Source organism: Cynara cardunculus (assembly GCF_001531365.2).
Source record: "Cynara cardunculus var. scolymus isolate 2C chromosome LG 15, CcrdV1, whole genome shotgun sequence".
Lineage (NCBI taxonomy): Eukaryota > Viridiplantae > Streptophyta > Magnoliopsida > Asterales > Asteraceae > Cynara > Cynara cardunculus.
The window spans coordinates 3683633-3702551 of NC_037542.1; the positions used below are offsets into that span (position 1 = coordinate 3683633).

General features: G+C 36.4%; 1 protein-coding gene across 7 annotated transcripts; it reads left to right on the top strand.

Moving 5' to 3' along the window:
• Window positions 1–2351: 2351 nt before the first annotated feature.
• Window positions 2352–15389, top strand: LOC112528059 (kinetochore-associated protein KNL-2 homolog). Of its 7 annotated transcripts, none has more exons than XR_003070795.1 (12): window positions 2352–2460; window positions 2542–2633; window positions 2890–3034; window positions 4191–4287; window positions 4641–4819; window positions 5736–6956; window positions 8118–8190; window positions 8333–8391; window positions 9968–10022; window positions 10712–10822; window positions 14602–14647; window positions 15073–15389. XR_003070795.1 is itself a non-coding variant. In XM_025138962.1 (12 exons), exons 1-11 carry the CDS (start codon window positions 2383–2385, stop codon window positions 10771–10773), a joined length of 1983 nt encoding a protein of 660 aa, XP_024994730.1. In that variant the 5' UTR covers window positions 2352–2382; the 3' UTR covers window positions 10774–10822; window positions 14602–14810. The 7 variants fall into 7 exon arrangements, 6 of the variants coding, with proteins under 6 accessions (XP_024994730.1, XP_024994726.1, XP_024994728.1 ...); XM_025138962.1 differs by lacking the exon at window positions 15073–15389 and having other exon boundaries at window positions 5736–6060; window positions 6139–6956; window positions 14602–14810; XM_025138958.1 differs by lacking the exon at window positions 15073–15389 and having other exon boundaries at window positions 14602–14810.
• Window positions 15390–18919: the final 3530 nt, after the last annotated feature.

Consider the following 18919-nt stretch of genomic DNA (forward strand, 5'->3'; position numbering starts at 1 on the left):
CTTGAGTCCATGAAGATTTTCAATCTTCGGTCCATGATTTTCAATCTTGAGTCCATGAAGATTTTCAATCTTCGGTTTATGAAGATCTTCCTTCAATCGGCTTGTAGCTTTAAAATATTTTCAATATACATTTCAGCTACTTCGGAGTCTTGGTGTGTATATTAGACAGTTGATCCACAACACCGCATCGGTGACCTTCTGTCTTCACATCGGCTAGTCTTCGATTTTGCCAATGGCTTTAAGTACGTACCAAGACACCAACTTACAAAGAACCAATAACTACTAAGTGTTGCTAAGGTGGAGGAACAGATCAGTGGGTCATCACCAAATCAATAGGTGACCCAACAAATATGATTGTTGAATTTCTATTAATATATACATTAGGCAATTACACTATCACTTACGTTTTTTATATTTTCAAACTAGTGTTACTGAATATATATACGAATGAGTTATATAGAAATGTAAATAGATTGAAAATATAAAAAACGTAAGTGATAGTGTAATTGTCTAATGTATATATTAATAGAAATTCAACAATCATATTAAATTCAATAAATAAAAGAATATTGGGTTCATCGGGTTGGGTTGAGCTCAAATAATAATAACCTAATATCAGTTCAATACTTATGGTTTGAAAATTTGACAACTCGATTGACATCGGGTTGCTTCAGGTTGAGTTATTTCGCGTTGGGTTGATCGAGTTTTAAGCACCCCTAGTATTGATGGTTGTAACCATTTTCATCAGTAATCTTGCTGCTTGTTTTATCTTCCATTTTGTTTACATTTTCGTCCCTCCATCCAAGTCAGTAAGGTAGCGTTTAGTATACAGACATGATTGAACAGAATAAGAGGGTAAGACTGGACGAAGCAGGACTAGACATAACAAGTGTCTATCTGGTGTTTGATACAACGAGGATTTAACATAACAGAACTAAACAAGTTGCCCCCAAAATTATTTTATGATATATATATATATATATCTATATATATCATATAATAGTTATTTTATGATCGTGGTTGTGGAGGTGGTGAAGGTGGCTGACGGTGGCTATTGGTGGTGGCGGCGGCCTCAACTAGCATCGGTGACCACGAAAACAAATATCATGTTAAAGTCATATATCAAACGAGAGTTAATTAATAATATTTTAGTTTGGATCTCATTTTTGTCACATCTTATTCCACCTATTTTAATGGAACAAGAAAAAAAAAATTGTCCCACATTATCCAGCAGCTCTTGTCTCTGTTTTATGTCGGGCCAAACTTGGGATAGTAAGGTCTTGTCCTATCCCATATCGCGCCAACTTGGCTATTCGGTTTTTTGTACGTCTATTTTGCTTCAAATCAAGAGATTTATGGGTTTTCTTTTTCTAGGTTTCAATTTGCATCTATATTGGATATAGGGTTAATTAGGTTTTGATTTTAGGGTTCTAGATTTGATTTAGGGGCCGTTTACCTAAATGCTGAAGTGAACACTGTAATTTATTTTACCGAGTAAGATTATAGTACATTAAAATAATATTGTATGCAACAATTTACCCGGTAAGCACTTACCTGGGTAAGAGTCAGGCACCCTCACTTACCGAGTAAGACTCTCTATCTTTATCATTGCTCTTACCGGGTAAGATTTTTGACCCTTGTTATGTTCATCAGATAAGAAAATTTACCCGGTAAACACTTACCAAATAAGAGTTTAGTAAACGACCCCTTAGTTTTGTATTACTATTTTTTAGAATCAATGTATAGAAATTCGTTTTTATGTTAGATTTAGGGTTCTTGATCTTATTTATGTTGATGATGATGTACATGATTTATCTTCAAAGCTAATAAGTTGGTACTGTTAAATAAGAGATGAATAACTTATTAAAAACTTCTTTATCACCGGTTTAGCACCGGTACAAGCCCATTTTTTCCATAAAAAAAATTAAGAAAATGTTTATTATCAGTACCATACCGGAATAAGTCAATATCTATACTTTATTATAATTTTCAGTGTTTTTTCCTTTTCTAGGGACGATTGCGTATGTTGACTAGGGGGTGTTTGAGATTGCTTATAAAAATAACTTATTGACTTATTCCGGTGTGGTTCGATAATTAAACACTTTTAAGTGTTTGGATAAAACAACTTATACCGGTGCCAGTCTGATAATAAGAAATCTTTGAAGAAATTAATTCATTATAACTTATAATAGATCGATAAAATAAATTATTTCATATAAGCAATTTCAAATATGCAATTTCCAAACCCCTTGTAATATAAATATAGTATGTTTAGTTTTCGCTTTTATATATGTACGTATGTAGTGTTTGTATATATATGGGGGCCTTTTTTTTGGTTTTCTGCCCCGATCATCAAAAAAAACCTCAGGAACGACCCTGTCAATGGCGTTGGATTATACTTTGAAGTTCTCTGATGCTGCCAAAAGTTCACCTCCTTGTCGTTCTCACTTCCAAAAATCAGTAAGTTTCTTGTTTTCATACCCTCGTTTCGTGAATTCAGTTCCTCGCATCATTCATAGATGCTTTTTCCCTTTGAAACAGGTTCACTTACGAGACTGGTGGCTAACTAAACCCAAACCAGATGATGACAGAAAGACACTAGGCGTTGCAGGCCTTACGTGCATTTCCCAACAGTGCGTGCTTTCTATACCTATGGGTTTTGTTCTTTATTTAGTACTTCAGTAGTTGCTTTGTTATCATTCTGACGCTTATTGGACCTTGTGTTACCACTATGAAAGCGCAAGAGTCGAGGGGTTAAGATTTTGCATTAGCCAATTTGACACATTTGGATGATGTAAACAGTTTTCTATAAATTGTTTTTTGTTTCTCTACTGGTTGTCAAATTTACATGTAATTTGTGCATCGATATGATTGTTGATGAGACTATAGGAATCGGGCCGAGCGATGCTTTTCTTCTGCACCGATTCTCAAGGTATACGATTTCTTTGAATTAGAGACGGTTGACGGTCTATGTGTGATTCTGCAAGGATACATTAACAAAAATCGAACGCTTGGAAATGGATTTCGCTCTGAGGTAAGTAAAAGAATCTTGACTACCTCATGTTCTTTGAGTATCTTATTTTCTATAGTTTTTTACGTGTATAATATTTTATATATGGAAAAACTCACACACACACTTCTTATCATTGGCATAAACCCTTAGAGGGTGGGCTCTACGGGTAGCCGGGTACCTTTGGGCCACAATGACCCTTTGGTTCATTATCAGTATTTAATAGAGGTAGTAGCTTTATTACATTTAGCTATCATTTGTTGTGTCTTAGCGTGGTGTTGCCATCGTTCATAATTTGGGTCAGAAGTATAAGTTGTGATAGAGAGTTGTTTAAGGATATGCATATCCTTTGAAGAGCAATGTAATTTTCTCATCGCTATGATAGATGGGGACTGAAACATTAGTTTTTGAAAATATGTGTGTTTGTAAAAGGAGCTTCAGTTTTAAAGCAGTTTGTCCTTGTTAATCTGCCTTCATTTGAGGTTTTTTTTTTCCTGAAGAATGGTCTTTGATATTCACAAAAGAACTATTGATATTTGCTACCTTTCAAGGTTAATTTTTTGGATATAAGTTTAGTTGCTTGGTGAAAGAACTATATGTATGAGCAGCTGTTGATCAACTGTCAGTTCAAGTGCATTTTATATTAAATCTATGGCAAAAAGGACATGTGGTCTGGTGAATTTCAACTTTTAGTTGTACAAGGGGTTTATCATGTAGAGTGAGAACATATGTATATCTCACTTGAGAAAAAAGGAAACATTTATAGGCTCGAGGTTTCATTTTAGTAAAAGAAAAGCTATGTATGTTAGAAGTAAGGAGAAAAATAGTAACAAGACAAATTCAAAAGATCTGCATCATTTATTCAAATGGTGGCTGGCTACATGAATCAATTGTGTAGTCGTCTGTTGCTAATGCATTGGGTTACATTAATATGACATGGAAGACATGGTAAGTTTAACCAAAGAGAATCTAAACCTATTGATATTGGAAGACCCAACGATTCTTCCAATGTATCATTTCTGGGTCCAATGGAATGGATAACAAGAGAGCTTGACAATTGAGAATCGGTTTAGCTCGATTCCTTCTCCATGGCATAGATCATTTTAGCCAAATCGACTAGGACATTACTTTATCCTTTTATATGAGTTGCTTTTAATATTATATATCTTTACACTTACAGGTATTTGATCATTTTCTTATTGGTTTCCCCCCTTATTGGGAGGAATTTTGTACAAGATGGCCCAAAAGAGTATCTGCTGCCCAAGGTATGTCAAGAGGTAAATACTAATCCTGACAAGTAGTCATTCAATGAAAACCCCAATGGGTTGTCCTAGTGGGTGAGACATGGAACATTTGGCGAATAGGTTGGTTTGAATACCATTGGTGCTATAAAGTACATGATGGCCATGCTCTGTTGGCCAAAAGGCCTACATTGCAACTGTTTTATGTGGAGGGGGCGCTTTGCTTGGATCCCGTGGAGTAGTTGGACCAAAGGTCCATTTATCACAGTTATTTAGAAGAAAAAGTAGTTTTATTGAAGATAGAAAGTAAATGTTTATTGTACAGAAACATAAAATTCTATAACTCTGGAACATACATTCTCACTTTCTCCATGTGCTGACATCTTCAGTAAATAAGGATGGGGAAGACTCCATTGAAGGACATGACGACTTTCATGATAGCTCCCAAGGTAAATTATTGAATCGTGATAGCCACACTGTGGATATGGGAGTTGAAGATTGTGAAGAAACAATTTTGAGCAATAAGGCCAGTAACTTCATGAATGCATCATCGCTTGAAATTCCACATGTATGCTTTCCTCGTTATGCATCTAATACTTTGGTGATACTCTTGAAGTATTTAACTTGCAAAACAATGTAAAGCCTGAATTTTCAATGCAATACCTTTTCATACTCTGCCTGAGCATATTGTATATTTGTATAAAACAACAATCAAGCATGTTTCAGTCACAATTTTTAAAGCATACTAGGTCATTTTAACTGTTGCATTAAGCTTTCATTTGCATTAGTTGCATGCCTAGAGGTTTATGTAAACAGACTCGTGATAGGTAGGTTGAATGGGATGGATTATGGTTGACATGCCCTAAAGTATCTTAGTTGACATTTAGAACTCGTTTGAAAGATTGAGAGAAAACTGAAATGTCCAATTTAACTCGAATTAATACTTGTGCTTGGCCAAATCAACCCTTTGACCTTTTCTTTATTCATATTTATCACCTAAAGTGATTTATTTATTATAACACTGCTGCCTATAGACATCTTGAAAGGATTGCAAAAGGATTAAAATGTCTAGACTGTTTTGGAAAGGTTTCAGGGAGAAGCTTGGTTTAGAAGACTGCTAACCATGCCCACTAAGCTATACTTCCAATTTATATTTTATGAGTTGGTATTGCTTAATTTATGCAAAAATACACTATAATGGAAAACATATGACCTATTGAGCTTTGAAACTTGTATACTCATAACTTCTTCCAGTTCTTGGAATTTGATAAATTCATATCATAGCTTATTCTTCTTACCGATGTTATAATTATTGATCTTCATTAAGCTATAGGCAAAGCCAAGCAAAGCATATACATGTTCAGCAGACCCCTCAACCCAATAAAACCTTGAAAAGTCTTCTGAGTCTTATTTTCTCTTTTGAAAGATCAGTCATTGTGGTTTGTTGTACAGGAGCATATAATAAAAGCTGGTTTGTCGTACAGGAGCATATAATAAAAGCTGGGCATGAAGTTTTATGTGATAGATCTTCTTTGACATTGGAGTTTGATGATGATCCAAGTCTCAAGATGAGTTCTGGTAACAATGATATTCACTGTATGAAGCATGACGATGTGAGAGACTATCCTTCGTCAAAGAATTTCAAAATTGATGCCGAGGACTCGTATACAGTTTTGAAGTGTTTATGGGTCTCTAGTAGGCGTGTGACCAGATCTATGACAAAGATGGATAACAGTAAAAATCGTTCAACACATGGATCTGTACTAGATGATATAATCAATTTGGACCAATCAACTGATTTTGATCCTGGTAATTTGGGAAGTTCTGACATTCCAAGGAAGGATATTAACAATTCCTTATCTAATAACAAGGCTGTAAATGTTGTAGATTGTGATGGAACAAACTTTCTGCATCATGGTGCTTCAAGTTCTATTAAGACTGCTGCTGAAAAATTGGAATTGTTGAACTTGAGAAGTTATCAGAAAGGAAATTCCTCTTCTGGTTGTGGTGTGAAGTGCGAAAGCAGGAAGAATATTTCAACGTCTGAGGGAAATCTAGATGAGCAGAATTTGAAGAAAATTTCTTCAAATCTTTCTTTTATATACGAAAATGGGTCAAATGAAGCTTCAACTTGCTCTAGTGACATGGTCTCAAGGATTAAATCAAAACGAAAACAGAATGTCCAATATGTTGGTGATGTTACCGAGGATCTGAGAATCAAATTAGCTTCTCAAGTTGGTACTTCTAATCTGAGGAAAAATATTGATGCTGATGTAATCAGTGAATCACAGATTGCCACAAGAAGTGATTTAGAGGCAAAACACTTCAAAGCCAAGCGTTCAAATCCTTTGGATCCATTAAGTACCACAAGCATGGATGTTGGATGCCTAGTAAATTGTTCCACTGAGAATTTCAACTTTGCTTCAAGCAATATAGATCTAGATGACAACATAGTCATTTCAAGAACAAACATGAAAGCTTGTCGAAATAAGAAGAAAGACGCAGCACGTGAAGTCACCGGTATGATTGATGTCTCAGACAATAGAGGTGCCTTTAAGGCTGGAGCTGCAAAGCAAGGAATTGTGTTCAAAGAAGCAAGCATGACAAGATCTAAATCAGGAAGGCAATGCATAACAAGTCCTAAATCAGCTAAATCTACCTCAAGGCTTGATCTCAAACACCCAACAAGGACATCAGCTGGGAAGGTAATATTTTCTATTACAATGCAAGAATCTAGTAACAATAAAATAATTGGATGGATGCTCCAAGTTCTATTTGTGAGAATGACTGAGTTACTTCAACGAGTATGATTGTGTGTTAGTGTCAAATGTCAATTGAAGGGTTTGAAAACGTGCTCTCATCATTAATCAAGGTGGGCCTTGACACACATGACCTTTGTATAATTCTTTATCTCTATGATATTGTCTTACCATTTTGTTTATGCAGACATTCAACATGCCAAACATCTTATTCGTCTGTTGGACGTTCTTGTATTATAATAACTCTATACGGGGGCGATAAATTTGTTTTTGTGGGGCCAACGGTTTGATACAAGTACTGAGGGCATTTCTTGCTCAAACATCTATAAACTTAAACAAGTAGTTGTTTCATGACTGGCCTCTTGGTATACTAGCAAAGCCATTACGTTGGAAGTGCATCTATACTCTTTAAACTCGTTCAAGTAGGCTTTCTTTCTTTTTCAAACCATAATGTACTAATCCTTATCCTGTATCTCTTCTTCTCCACACTAGTCTATTGCAGTGACCGTGTCTTACATGTTTTGTGGTGCCAAAAGAAGTTTTGGGACTATGTTTTGTGCGATTTTGAAGAAAGATTACATTTAATGGTTTGTGTGTGGTAAAGGTCTATATTTCCTAGATTATGCAACCCATATTATGGGTTTGAATATAATTCTATATGTTTGATAAGAGGTGCACGATGTGGTTGCAACAAGCTTTGAGATCTTTATAACATTTCAAAATATTATACTTGTATTTTAGGAAAGAACAATTTTCTTTCAGCTGTCATGATTCTTTTCTGAGTTTGCATCCTTGGTATCATCTTCATACTAGATTGTGAGAATTTATGTTTCTTTGTCCCATTTCCGACTGTTCATTCTTTCATTGGGTTAATTTGGCAAGCTCGTGGCTGCTAATTCAACAATGTTAGTATCCATAACTGAGAATATATAACCTTTAAATGCCAAAGGATGAAATTTAGATTCAAGGCATGACTAGAAGGATGTAATTCTAATTGCTATTTGTTTTGAATTTCAAAGCGTTTTTGTAGTGTATAATGTTGTTTGGCTTACAGCTGTGTGCTTTATATACTTCTTTCTTTTGGATTAATAGAACATTATTGCATAGGGCTTCAAGGATAGATATGGAAGTGCAAACATTTTGTCTCCAGAATCTTTCAGTGGCAAAAAATCTAGATCAGGTCAGAGATAGTCTTTGAAGCACCTTGTTTTAGTCTTTTGGTGCCACATAAATCATACACACTTGGATTCCTACAACTTCAGATAACTTTTTGAATTATACGTTTTGTTTTAATCTCACCTAACATCTTTAATGTTATGCAGGAAGAGTGCTTCTGCCTGCCTTGGAATTCTGGCGCAACCAGACGGTGGTTTATGATGCGGTTTGTAACACTTTTAGGTTTACTTACCCATTTAAGAAATTTTGGGTTAAATATGAATATGTTTTAGTATTTATGTTGTCTAGGATTTCTGCATGTTTATGTTTCTAGGTCCATGGTTTTCATTTAGGTTTTCTTTCGGTAAAAGATATTCCCAAATCCTAAACGTTGACATGATATTGTCCAACTGCTTCTTAGCAATAGCGGAGTCACCACCTTATCTCACCATCAATAAATGGTGACTAGTCCTTAGGGTGTCCCTGCCCTTTTTCTTCTTCGTTCTCCATTACCTTCAGTTAGCAGAGATAGGGCCTTATGTTTCAATCGATTCTTGTTCAGCTTTTGTTGTGTCAACATCAATGACTAGAAACACCATTTAGGCCTCACAGCCCTAGAACTAACATTTTTCTTGCATCCAGGAACTATTGTTATTAGCTCTGCGCTGTAGGGGCTACCCATTTCCATCTCTTCCATCTTCTGTACTGTAATCCTATTTTGACATGTGTCCAGGCTTGATGTGGAGTCTTTTGGAAGTCTTCCGGTGTTGCAACTTTATTGAAGTTTAGTGATTATTTGCATATTTCACAAGAAGTGCATGCAATTTTGTGAACCTTAGAAAGTTCATAGGGTGTTTTGCAAATGTAGGAAGTCAAGGGTTGATTTTTCAAATTTTGCAGAGTCCAAAGTTACATATAGTCCAAGGGCCCATTATTGTTCATAGAAGTTTCAGGGATAGTTCTGCAGAATCTTAAACTTTAGCGTCTATTTTGCAATATTTTAGAAGCTCAAGGAGAACTTGCAAAATGAAAAATCTCAGGGGCTATTTTGCAAGTTTGGGTCTCTCGACCATTTGCCTTATGTCAAATTTCTTGTTCATAAAATTTCAGGGAGAATTCTTCAAAATCTGAAATTTCGGAGTTTCTTTGCCATCTTTTTGAAGCTCAAAGAGTCTGCAAAAAATGAGAAATTTTAAGGGGCTATTTTGCGATGTTTTGCAAGTTTGGATCTAATTGTCATATTTCTTACTTTAGGAGGTTTTCTATAATCTTGTTCTAGTTGGGGTCTAAACAAGTGTAGTTGCACTAATAGTCCTCTAGGTACTTGTGCTCCTGTCATGCCTCTACATGTGCAACTCAGGTCAGGAACTGATTAAGCTTATCTAGATTCCAATTTCCTCTTAGGTGCAATCTATCACAATTGTTCTGTATTTGCACCATACTTATCTGTTTTGGTTATCCGTAATCAACCTTGAGATTCAGTGTCACTACCGCAAGAAATGAGCTTGTAACAATAACTTCTCTAATGGTCCTTGAGTGTCAGCTTTATTCATATAGGACTTGATGGAAAACCAACCAAACAGCCTCATAGCTTACTATATGCTCCAAAGGCTTGTATCAGAGGCTTTAGCTGGTTTTGTAGCAAAAACATGCATTTAATTCTCTCACATAAATATATACCTTGGTAATTTGCAAAAGTACTACAAATTATTCATTTCCAATTTGATGCTCATTTCCTCTCAAAGTTACTGAGGCGGATGCTTTATTTTTTATTTTATTTTATTTTTTCTTTTTACTTTCAGGACCGACAAGTTACTGGAGTCCTGGAAGGAACCTATATCACACAATCATCAAGAGGTATTTTGCTTTAGTTATCATGATATACATGTATTATGATTAAGGAAACTGCATTGTAGATTTGTGGTGGTACCTTAGTCTATAAATGTAGATGCGGATGCAGTGCTTTAAAGGAGGGGGGAAGGGACCCCAGTCAAAAACTCAAAAACAAAAATTCATAGGTTAAAATTTAGGTTTTACATGATTTATCTTTCACTTCCCCCCATTACATTTTTCCATGGGCCCCCAACCCTAATCAAAACTGTTACTCTAACAAAAAAAATCTGTTGAAATCAATCAAAAAAACCAAAAAAATTATTCGGAATCGACAAAAACACTAAAAAAATTCTTCGAAATCAACCAAAAAACTTTAAAATTCCCTCAAAAACGTTGTAATTAGGTTAAAAACACATCGGACGATTTTGCGGGTTTTTAGTCTACCTTAAAGGTGACCCCACTGAACAAAAATCCTGGATCCGCCATGGGCTTCCAGTTATTTCTATGGTCCTTGGGAACTGCACATGATGATGATTGAAAATCTTGATAACATTATTCATAAATCTAACTATACACATAAGCATGTTGTGACAAGCAGAATTATGCAAAAGTTTTGATGAGTGCATTTCCATAGTACTACTTTAACACAATCCTTATTATGTTATTGTTCTTTAATTTATGATCTTGATCAATTTTTATGTTTATTTGTAAAGTAGATATTTCCGAAGATAACAAGGAATTTAATAAGAAACCTAGAAAAACATGCAAACCATGAATGTTCGCAGTTATCAGCATTTGCACATTTTCATAGGTGAATGTGCCAGGTATGATTCTGCTTCTTCTTCTTCTTCTTCTTCAATAGTATGCATCCTCTGTTATCATGATATAGTGGGATTCAATGTTGTGAGAATGAAATTTTGATGATAGAATGGTTTTGCATAGAGCTGCTCACAGACCTGACGACCCAGTAGACTTGGCCTGTCCGGCCTGCTAGAAAAATGGGTTTAGACAACCATTCTTGAAAAATGGGTTGGTATGGCAATTTAATTTTTTTTGAGCAAGGCCCACCTGGCCTGTTTATATTTTATAATTAATTAAATTTTATAATTGATATTTAAGAATTTCTTTTATAGAAAATATATGTAGACGTGGGTGGGCTCCCCTTAAATAATGATGGCCTCTCACTTTCCATTTCCCATAAACCTAAAATGAGTAATTTCGCTCAAAGATTCTCGACTCTCCCGACTCCCACTCCCAAAATTTGCAGTAAGTTCCCAAGTAATTTAGAAGTCCATTCTCACATTTATATATAGCCTACCTCACCTAGTTTGTAATAAAAAGCTTGTTGACTTTGATTTTCACATTTTGATATAAGATATGTGGTGCAAGTTTGAGATATAATTTTAGATCATGAGTTCTAGGATGTGCACATTTTCCCCACTCATACAGTAGACATGCCTTATTCCATTCTGATACTTTTCTCACATCTGAATAGGATTTCTATTGCTTGAAAGAAATTTCAGGGACTACAAGTGTAAAAGTCCAAAGACTTCAAGAATGGCTACCTGGGGAAAATGTGTCTTTGTTTGTAGCAAGTATTCCACTAATTTGTACAAGGCTTAAAAAATGTTATACAAGTTAAGAAAACATAGGGATGTATAGGAAAGACACAAAAACTAAACATTCTATTGTCTATCTTAAGGCTCTAGGCATAGTTGTTAAAAGCGCGCCTGAGGCGTGCCTAGGCTCTGAGGCTCATAAGGCTCAAGGTCTTGGGCTTTTATAAAGCCAAGGCTAGGTGTATTCACGAGGCTCACTAAGGCCATGCGCCTTGTGGGCCTAGGCGCGCCTCATAAAGAGTTATTAAATACCATGTCAAACCCGAATATTAAATAAGTTTTCTCATCTTCTAGACTTCTTAAGAAATGAGTTACTAGATAGATGATATAAGTCAAACCCTAATGCCCAGACCTTAAAATTTTTACCTCCTGGCTTGCGCTTTAAACCCTTCTCCCTTCTGCCTCTATTGAAATACTGTTGGTTGTTGCATTGGACTACTTGCTACATATTTGAGTTGTGTATAACTGTTTATGTGTGTATATATGTATACACATTTTTTTATAAGATGTGCCTCACATTCCTGAGGCCCGCACCTCGTGCCTAGGCCAAGGGACCCCTTTGCGCCTAAGTGCGCCTTGAGCCTTTAACAACTTTGCTCTAGGCTCTGTTAACCTATTTGTCGCCTCTCCAATCCTTCTCCAGATTCACCCTCTACCTCTCTAATCTCTCTTCCTTTCATCAACATTAGATACATGTCCATAGTCAGCTATGCTAGTACTCGTCTCCAAGAACGAATATCACAAGTCATGTTCTCCCTCCGCTGCTCATCCCAGATCCTTGGCGTCTGGCTAAGCTTCTCAAATCTTTTTCGCAAGTCAGGGGACTTGCTGGGAATAGCTTCCGTACCCGTTGAGGTAGAGGAAAAGTCTGTATATATCATAGCCCCTCACACCCTACTTTCAGGTGGGATATACTGGGTTTGTTTGGTTTGGTTTTTTACAGGTTTACATCCCCGAAGTTGTTAAAGGCTCAAGGCGCACTTAGGCGCAACGGGGTCCCGGGCCTAGGCGCGAGGAGCAGGCATGAGGCATGGGTCTTAGGAATGTGAGGCGCAACTTATCGGTATACACACACACACACACTCACACAGTTACACATAACAAGTCTTCAATGCAACAACCAATAGTATTTCGATAGAGGCAGAAGGGTTTAAAGTGTGAGCCTTGAAGGAGAAGTTTTAAGGTCTGGCTATTTATAGAGGAGGCTTGACGTTCTAAGGACTTGGTACTTAATATTAAGGTTTGACTTGTGTCATCTCTTTAATTACACTTCTTTTAAGAACTCTAGGAGATGAGAAGATGAGAAAACTTATTTAATCTTAGGGTTTTACTAGGTATTTAGTAACTCTTTATGAGGCGCACCTAGGCCCATAAGGCGCCTCAACCAAGTCGCAGTGCCTTCATGAGCCTCGTGAATACGCAGAGCCTTGACTTGAAAAAAGCCCAAGACCTTGAGCCTTACGAGCCTCAGAGCCTAGGCGCGCCTCAAGCGCCGCTTTTAACAACTATGTACATCCCTGTATTTGATAATTAGGTTTTGATTCTTTATGGGCTATCGATCATCTACGATGTATGAAATTTGATATTGTATCCTTTCATATTCCTATTTTTGTAAACGATCCTAATTGTTTCAACTTAATATACTCTGATTTCTTTTTTCTGTTTCTTGAAGTAGGTTTTGTTTAATTGCATCATATTCTGATGCAACTCTTCATAGGACTTCATGGAGAACCTAAATCAATGTTTTTCATTTGGACGTGTACATAGGGGTGCTCAAAAACCCGACCAGCCCGATCAACCCAACCCAACACAAAATAACTCAACCTGAAGCAACCTGATGTCTAATCGAGTTGTAAAATTGTCAAACCGTAGGTATTGGGTTGATATTGGGTTACTATTATTTGAACCCAACCCAACCTGATGAACCCTATATCCTTTTATTTCTTGGATTTAATATGATTGTTGAATTTCTATTAATATGTACATTAGACAATTACACTATCATGTATGCTCTTCACATATACATATATTTTCAATCCACTCACATCTTTATATAACTCATTCGTATATATGTTCAGTAACTGTGAATATATACATGTAAATTGAGAAAATTAACTGAATGTGATATACGTAAGAAGTATGGATAAGTTGTATCAAGTGGTTGATGATGAAAAAGAAATTATGAGTAGTGAAATAACACATTCTAGGTTAGAAGAATATTTTAATGTATCAAAGTATCAACCTGACCAACCCATACGGGTTGGGTTGGGTTAAGATGTTTCAAACCGCAAGCATTGGGTTGTGTTGTTTAAATGTCTTCAACCCGATCAACCCAACCCATGAGCACGGGTGCGTGTAAATGCTACTAGAGTAGAGTTTCCATTTCTTTCTATCTCAGTGTGTCTTGTAATGGACCATACTGAGGGTGAGTTATTAGGTTGAGGTTTCAGCCCCAATAAAATACAGTTCTTCAAAAGAAAACTAGATGACCACGTATTTTTACATCTAAGTTGTCTTGCTAAATGAAGTTTTCTTTCGCTATCAAATAAGGAGTGACAACACCCTTTTTATATGGAAAAGTACATATACACGTCTCTTGTGAGACTTGAACCTAGATGCTTTAGGTTAGTAGGCTAAAACTAGAGAGCACTGGGTACTGCTGTCGGCTAAGCCAAGGGTCGTTTTTTACTACAGTACTTACATTGCAAAATAATTTAAATAGCAAACATAAGCGTCACCAAGCGAGGCCTGAACTAAAATCAAGCTTGTTGAGAACTGCAAATCCAATCTCGAACGTGTCGTGACCCTTGGACTTTCTGAAATTTCTGGATGATTCTTGAATTTTATGATCTCTATAACATTAGAAAACTTGTTAACAAGATAACTTATACAAATTATCAGTCATGCCATTTACTAGGCATTTTGTTTCTGAAAACCGACATTTCCTGTTGGTTTATCTAATGACCCAATCTATGTTTGTGCAGTGCTTGCTGGAAAAAATCTACTATAGTCATGACTTGGCTTGTTTTAGTAAGTTTCATATGTAGAAATATCAGACATTCTAGCAGGGTTATTCAAGTACTTTTCTGCATTTTATTTTTGCTTTTCAGCGAACATGGTGATACAATTGTCTTACTATATATAGTAAATAGTATACCTTCCATGCATTTTTCTATTTTTAAAATGATCCATAGTCTAGTCAACTCTGTTTTTTCATTTGATGGCAGAGATTCAATACCTATCTGATATATGCAAAGCAGAAAAACTATATTGAAGGTCTTTACTGGGTGAAGATATATCAGCTGGTGTTTGCTAGTGTCAGTATATATATATATATATATATATATATACACACACACACACATACATAATATGCAGATGTGGATACACTTGTGATATTGTGTTTCACCAGTGCATAATTCAATGATGTTGCTTGATTACTTGTACTTGGACAGGGGCAGAAAGCGGATGATTTCGACGAGGCCCTCCCCTTTAACCCGAACAGCCAGATTAATTACAGGTCATCCCCTACCTCCGGATCCATGACTATATAAGCTATTCTTAAGAGATTTAATATAGATGAAATCGTCAGAAGCTTCTTGAGTTCTGGTCTAACTTTCTGGTTCTTAGGCCTAATAAAGAACGGACTATAGAGCATTTTTTATGCCTTTTTAAGTTTTGAGCAATGGGTTTCTTTCAAAATCCGTCTTGTTGGTAGGGGTCGTGATGAAAGCCTCGAGTGTACCACAAAAGTATATCTTTTGTTCATTGACTTGTATCTGTGGGTAAGTAGAGAATACCTGACATTAGGGGTGCTCACGGCTCGGGTTGATCGGTTTGGAGCCGTTTTAACAACCCAACCCAATGTTGGCAGTTTGAAAATTTTCAACCCAACCCAACCCAAACAAAAGTTCAACCCAACCCAACCCGTTCGGGTTGATCGGGTTGTGTTTAAACAATGTAAAATCACATAAAAATAAAGGAAACTTTTCTTTGAAATACGACCGACCATTCAAGATAATATGCAAGTTCATCAAATATTTAGATATTACAATAAAAATGTTTAAACCAAATGATAATATATCAATCAACAACAATAGTTTTAGACGTTTCCAACCCCGATGCTTTCGCTTTCTTGACGTTGAGGTTGGTCATGTCATGATTGTCATCTACAATTCAAAGCTAAAGTTAAGGTCGGGTCCATCGGGTTGGTCGGGTTTTTTTGGGCCTGACCCGATTCCAACCCAATAAGGTCGGGTTGGTTAATTTTTCTATCGATCATGCATCGGGTTACCTCGGGTTGGTTAATTTTTCTATCGATCATGCATCGGGTTACCTCGGGTTGGTTTTTTTTTTTTAATTCGGGTTGGGTTGGTCGGGTTCATCGGGTTTTTGAGCACCCCTACCTGACATGATCGTTCAACTTAGTAATAGCTCTTTGATGACCTCTTCCTTGGAGATGTTATGACTAATAATTTTGCTCTAACAAAAGTGTTGTCATTACCATCTATATCGAGGTCAAGGTAGTAGTAGTTAGTAGGTTATGAAGTAATCGTTGGCTGTTCCCTATTCCGTTAACTCCGAAATCTCCGAAAGATTGTGATTAGTCCATTAAATCCTTAGTGAAATCTCCAATTCTTCCTGTGGCTATTGATGGTGAATCCCCTTTTATTTTCCTCACAAGAGATGTGATTAGGCTTTTCTCATGAATATTGGAGATCATGCAAAGGAGTTTCATCCCTATCTACAAGGTTATGACTTTGTATCAACTAGGTATGCTTATAGATGAAGAAAATGGAGATTTTATACCAGTTTTATGCTCCAACAGGTTCCTTAAAACTATCTCGAAAATGGAGAAAGTGGTCAACTTTACAACGATCTCATGGGTTTGACCGCCACCACCACCGACTTTGATGGTTAGGGAAAGATTTGGTTTCGTTTCTTAGAAGACAACCATTGATCAACACATGGGTCTCGGCACCTGACTCATCTCGAGTTCATCACAGTAATACCCAAGGTCCCGGAGTCTGACTCAACAAGAGATCATATCCGCAATACCCATGATCTCGAGTACAAATCACACGGGTTCCTCTTCGCAATACCGGCTATGGTCCCGAAGTCCAACCCACACGGGTTTCTCTCTGTTATACCAGCTACTCAAATAACAAACCGACTTACTCACATGCCTATGGATCCAATGCATTATAATCCGAAAATTATACGACTCCGATAGAATGATTAACACACTTCGAGCATATAATGTCTATCAAATATGCAATAAATGTATTATACGTCTAAAGCTCCACATTGAGTTATTAAAATCGGGTGAAGGTCCCCAAAACTCTTTTGAGTTAAAACCATGGCAAAAAGCATCGTAAGACAATTGACTATTTTAAATAAAAGCCAATGTAAACCATACAGGGCAGAAAAACATATTTTCTGAATATTTAAAACATTCATGACACCCATAATATGGACGAGTCCATAAACCATCTACTTTATTCAAGCATGGAAGAAATAAGTTTAAAACCAAATCGTTTATATTCTCAAGGTTCTTACAAAGCCAATAATAGCCGTATATCAAGATTTGGGAACAATTGCGGCTGTTAAAATTCATAAGTTGGATAAATCCTAAACATAACACTTTCCAGAAATCAAAACCATATATTGCTCCAAAGTTATCCAAATATTCAAGAAACTTGTAAACACTCTTCGAAGGTTTATGTTTCAAAATAACCAAATAAAGCAATATTAACAGAAGGAAGAGGGTCCCTAGGTAAAATGTTACTTTTAATAGGTTGGTAAACATCATCCAATCCAATAAGAAACTGCATGAGTTTAATCAGTTGACTATGTACCAAAAAATCGTGGGAAGCCTTGCAAGTACAGGATGAGAGTTTTACAAGAGCATCAAACTGTTTCCAAAGAGAATTTAGCTTATGATCATATTCAGAAACGGAGGTGCCGTTTTGACATAAGGAGTTAATTTTCTGGTAAATATGAATGTGACAAATCCATCTGTTTTATCATACGTTTCTTTTAATTCTTCCCGAACTTGGGAAGATTCTTTTGAAAAAACTTGTCCTAGAAAAAGGTCCTCAGTCATGGAAGTCATGATCCATGAGAGAACAACATAATTACATCGATCTCATTGTCCTAAGACAGGATCTATAAAAGGAGGACAAGACCCATCAATAAAACCAGTTTTATTTTTAGTTTTCAAGGCTAAAATCATGGCACATGACCAAACTCAGTAATTATCCCCCCACTTAACTTGAACGATAAAAGAGAAGCTCCACTAGTGTTGTTGGGATGCAAGTGCAGTGGATCTCCAAAGTCTAATTTTGTGACTTTGGATTCCATTGGACTTTCAGCTTCAGCTGATGGAGATGGAGGGAGAAGGAGAAGGAGAATCCCAAGAAGTGAGGCACAGTCCTTCTTATTTGAACAACTTGTCTTTTCAATATCATCACTTTCTACCCCTATTTGTTAAATATTCTATCAAAATAAGGACAACAGGTTAAGTTAGTCAAGATTGCAAACAGTGATATATTTTAACAGAATCTCCATCTTCGGCATCTTTGATCATCCGTGAAACCCTCCACACCCACTTTTCCGACTCTGTGTGTGTGTGTGTTTGTTCTATGTGTCTCTGTGTGTGATGGCGTGGTGGTGGTGTTGATGGTTGGCGATGGTTTACGAAGGCGATTGTCAACGGGGGAGGTCACTAGTGGGATGGGGGAGGTTCATGTTGAAACAGGAAATAGAGGAGTAAAACATTAGGGATGACGTCCCTGTGATCGTAGGGGGGGGGGGGTGTGTATATATATATAGACTTTGGATCACGTGACACCAACATGTTTTTGTGAGACTCGTGAGATCACTTTTTTACACATGAAACTTCACAGCAAAACACTGTGAAAGTCACTTTCATAGTGTTTTTGCTATGAATGTTCGTATTTTTTTTACCTCACACTGTTTTGTTGTAAATTTTCAAGTGTAAAAAATGTTCTCATGGGTCTTACGAAAACAGTTTGCTCTCACGTGAATCCAAGCATATATATATGTGTGTGTCTGTGACGAAGGATCGTGTGAGAATAGAAGTTAAGATGAGATCAATAAAAATGAATCTAGACTCTTGATCACTTTTAATCTCACCCCTAATTTATGAATGTTTGATAGGAGAATTGATACGATGCATCTTGGTACATGTCATTATTGTAGATCTTATATATATATATATATATATATATATATATATATATATATATATAGGGGCCTAATCAAATGAGAACTAATTAG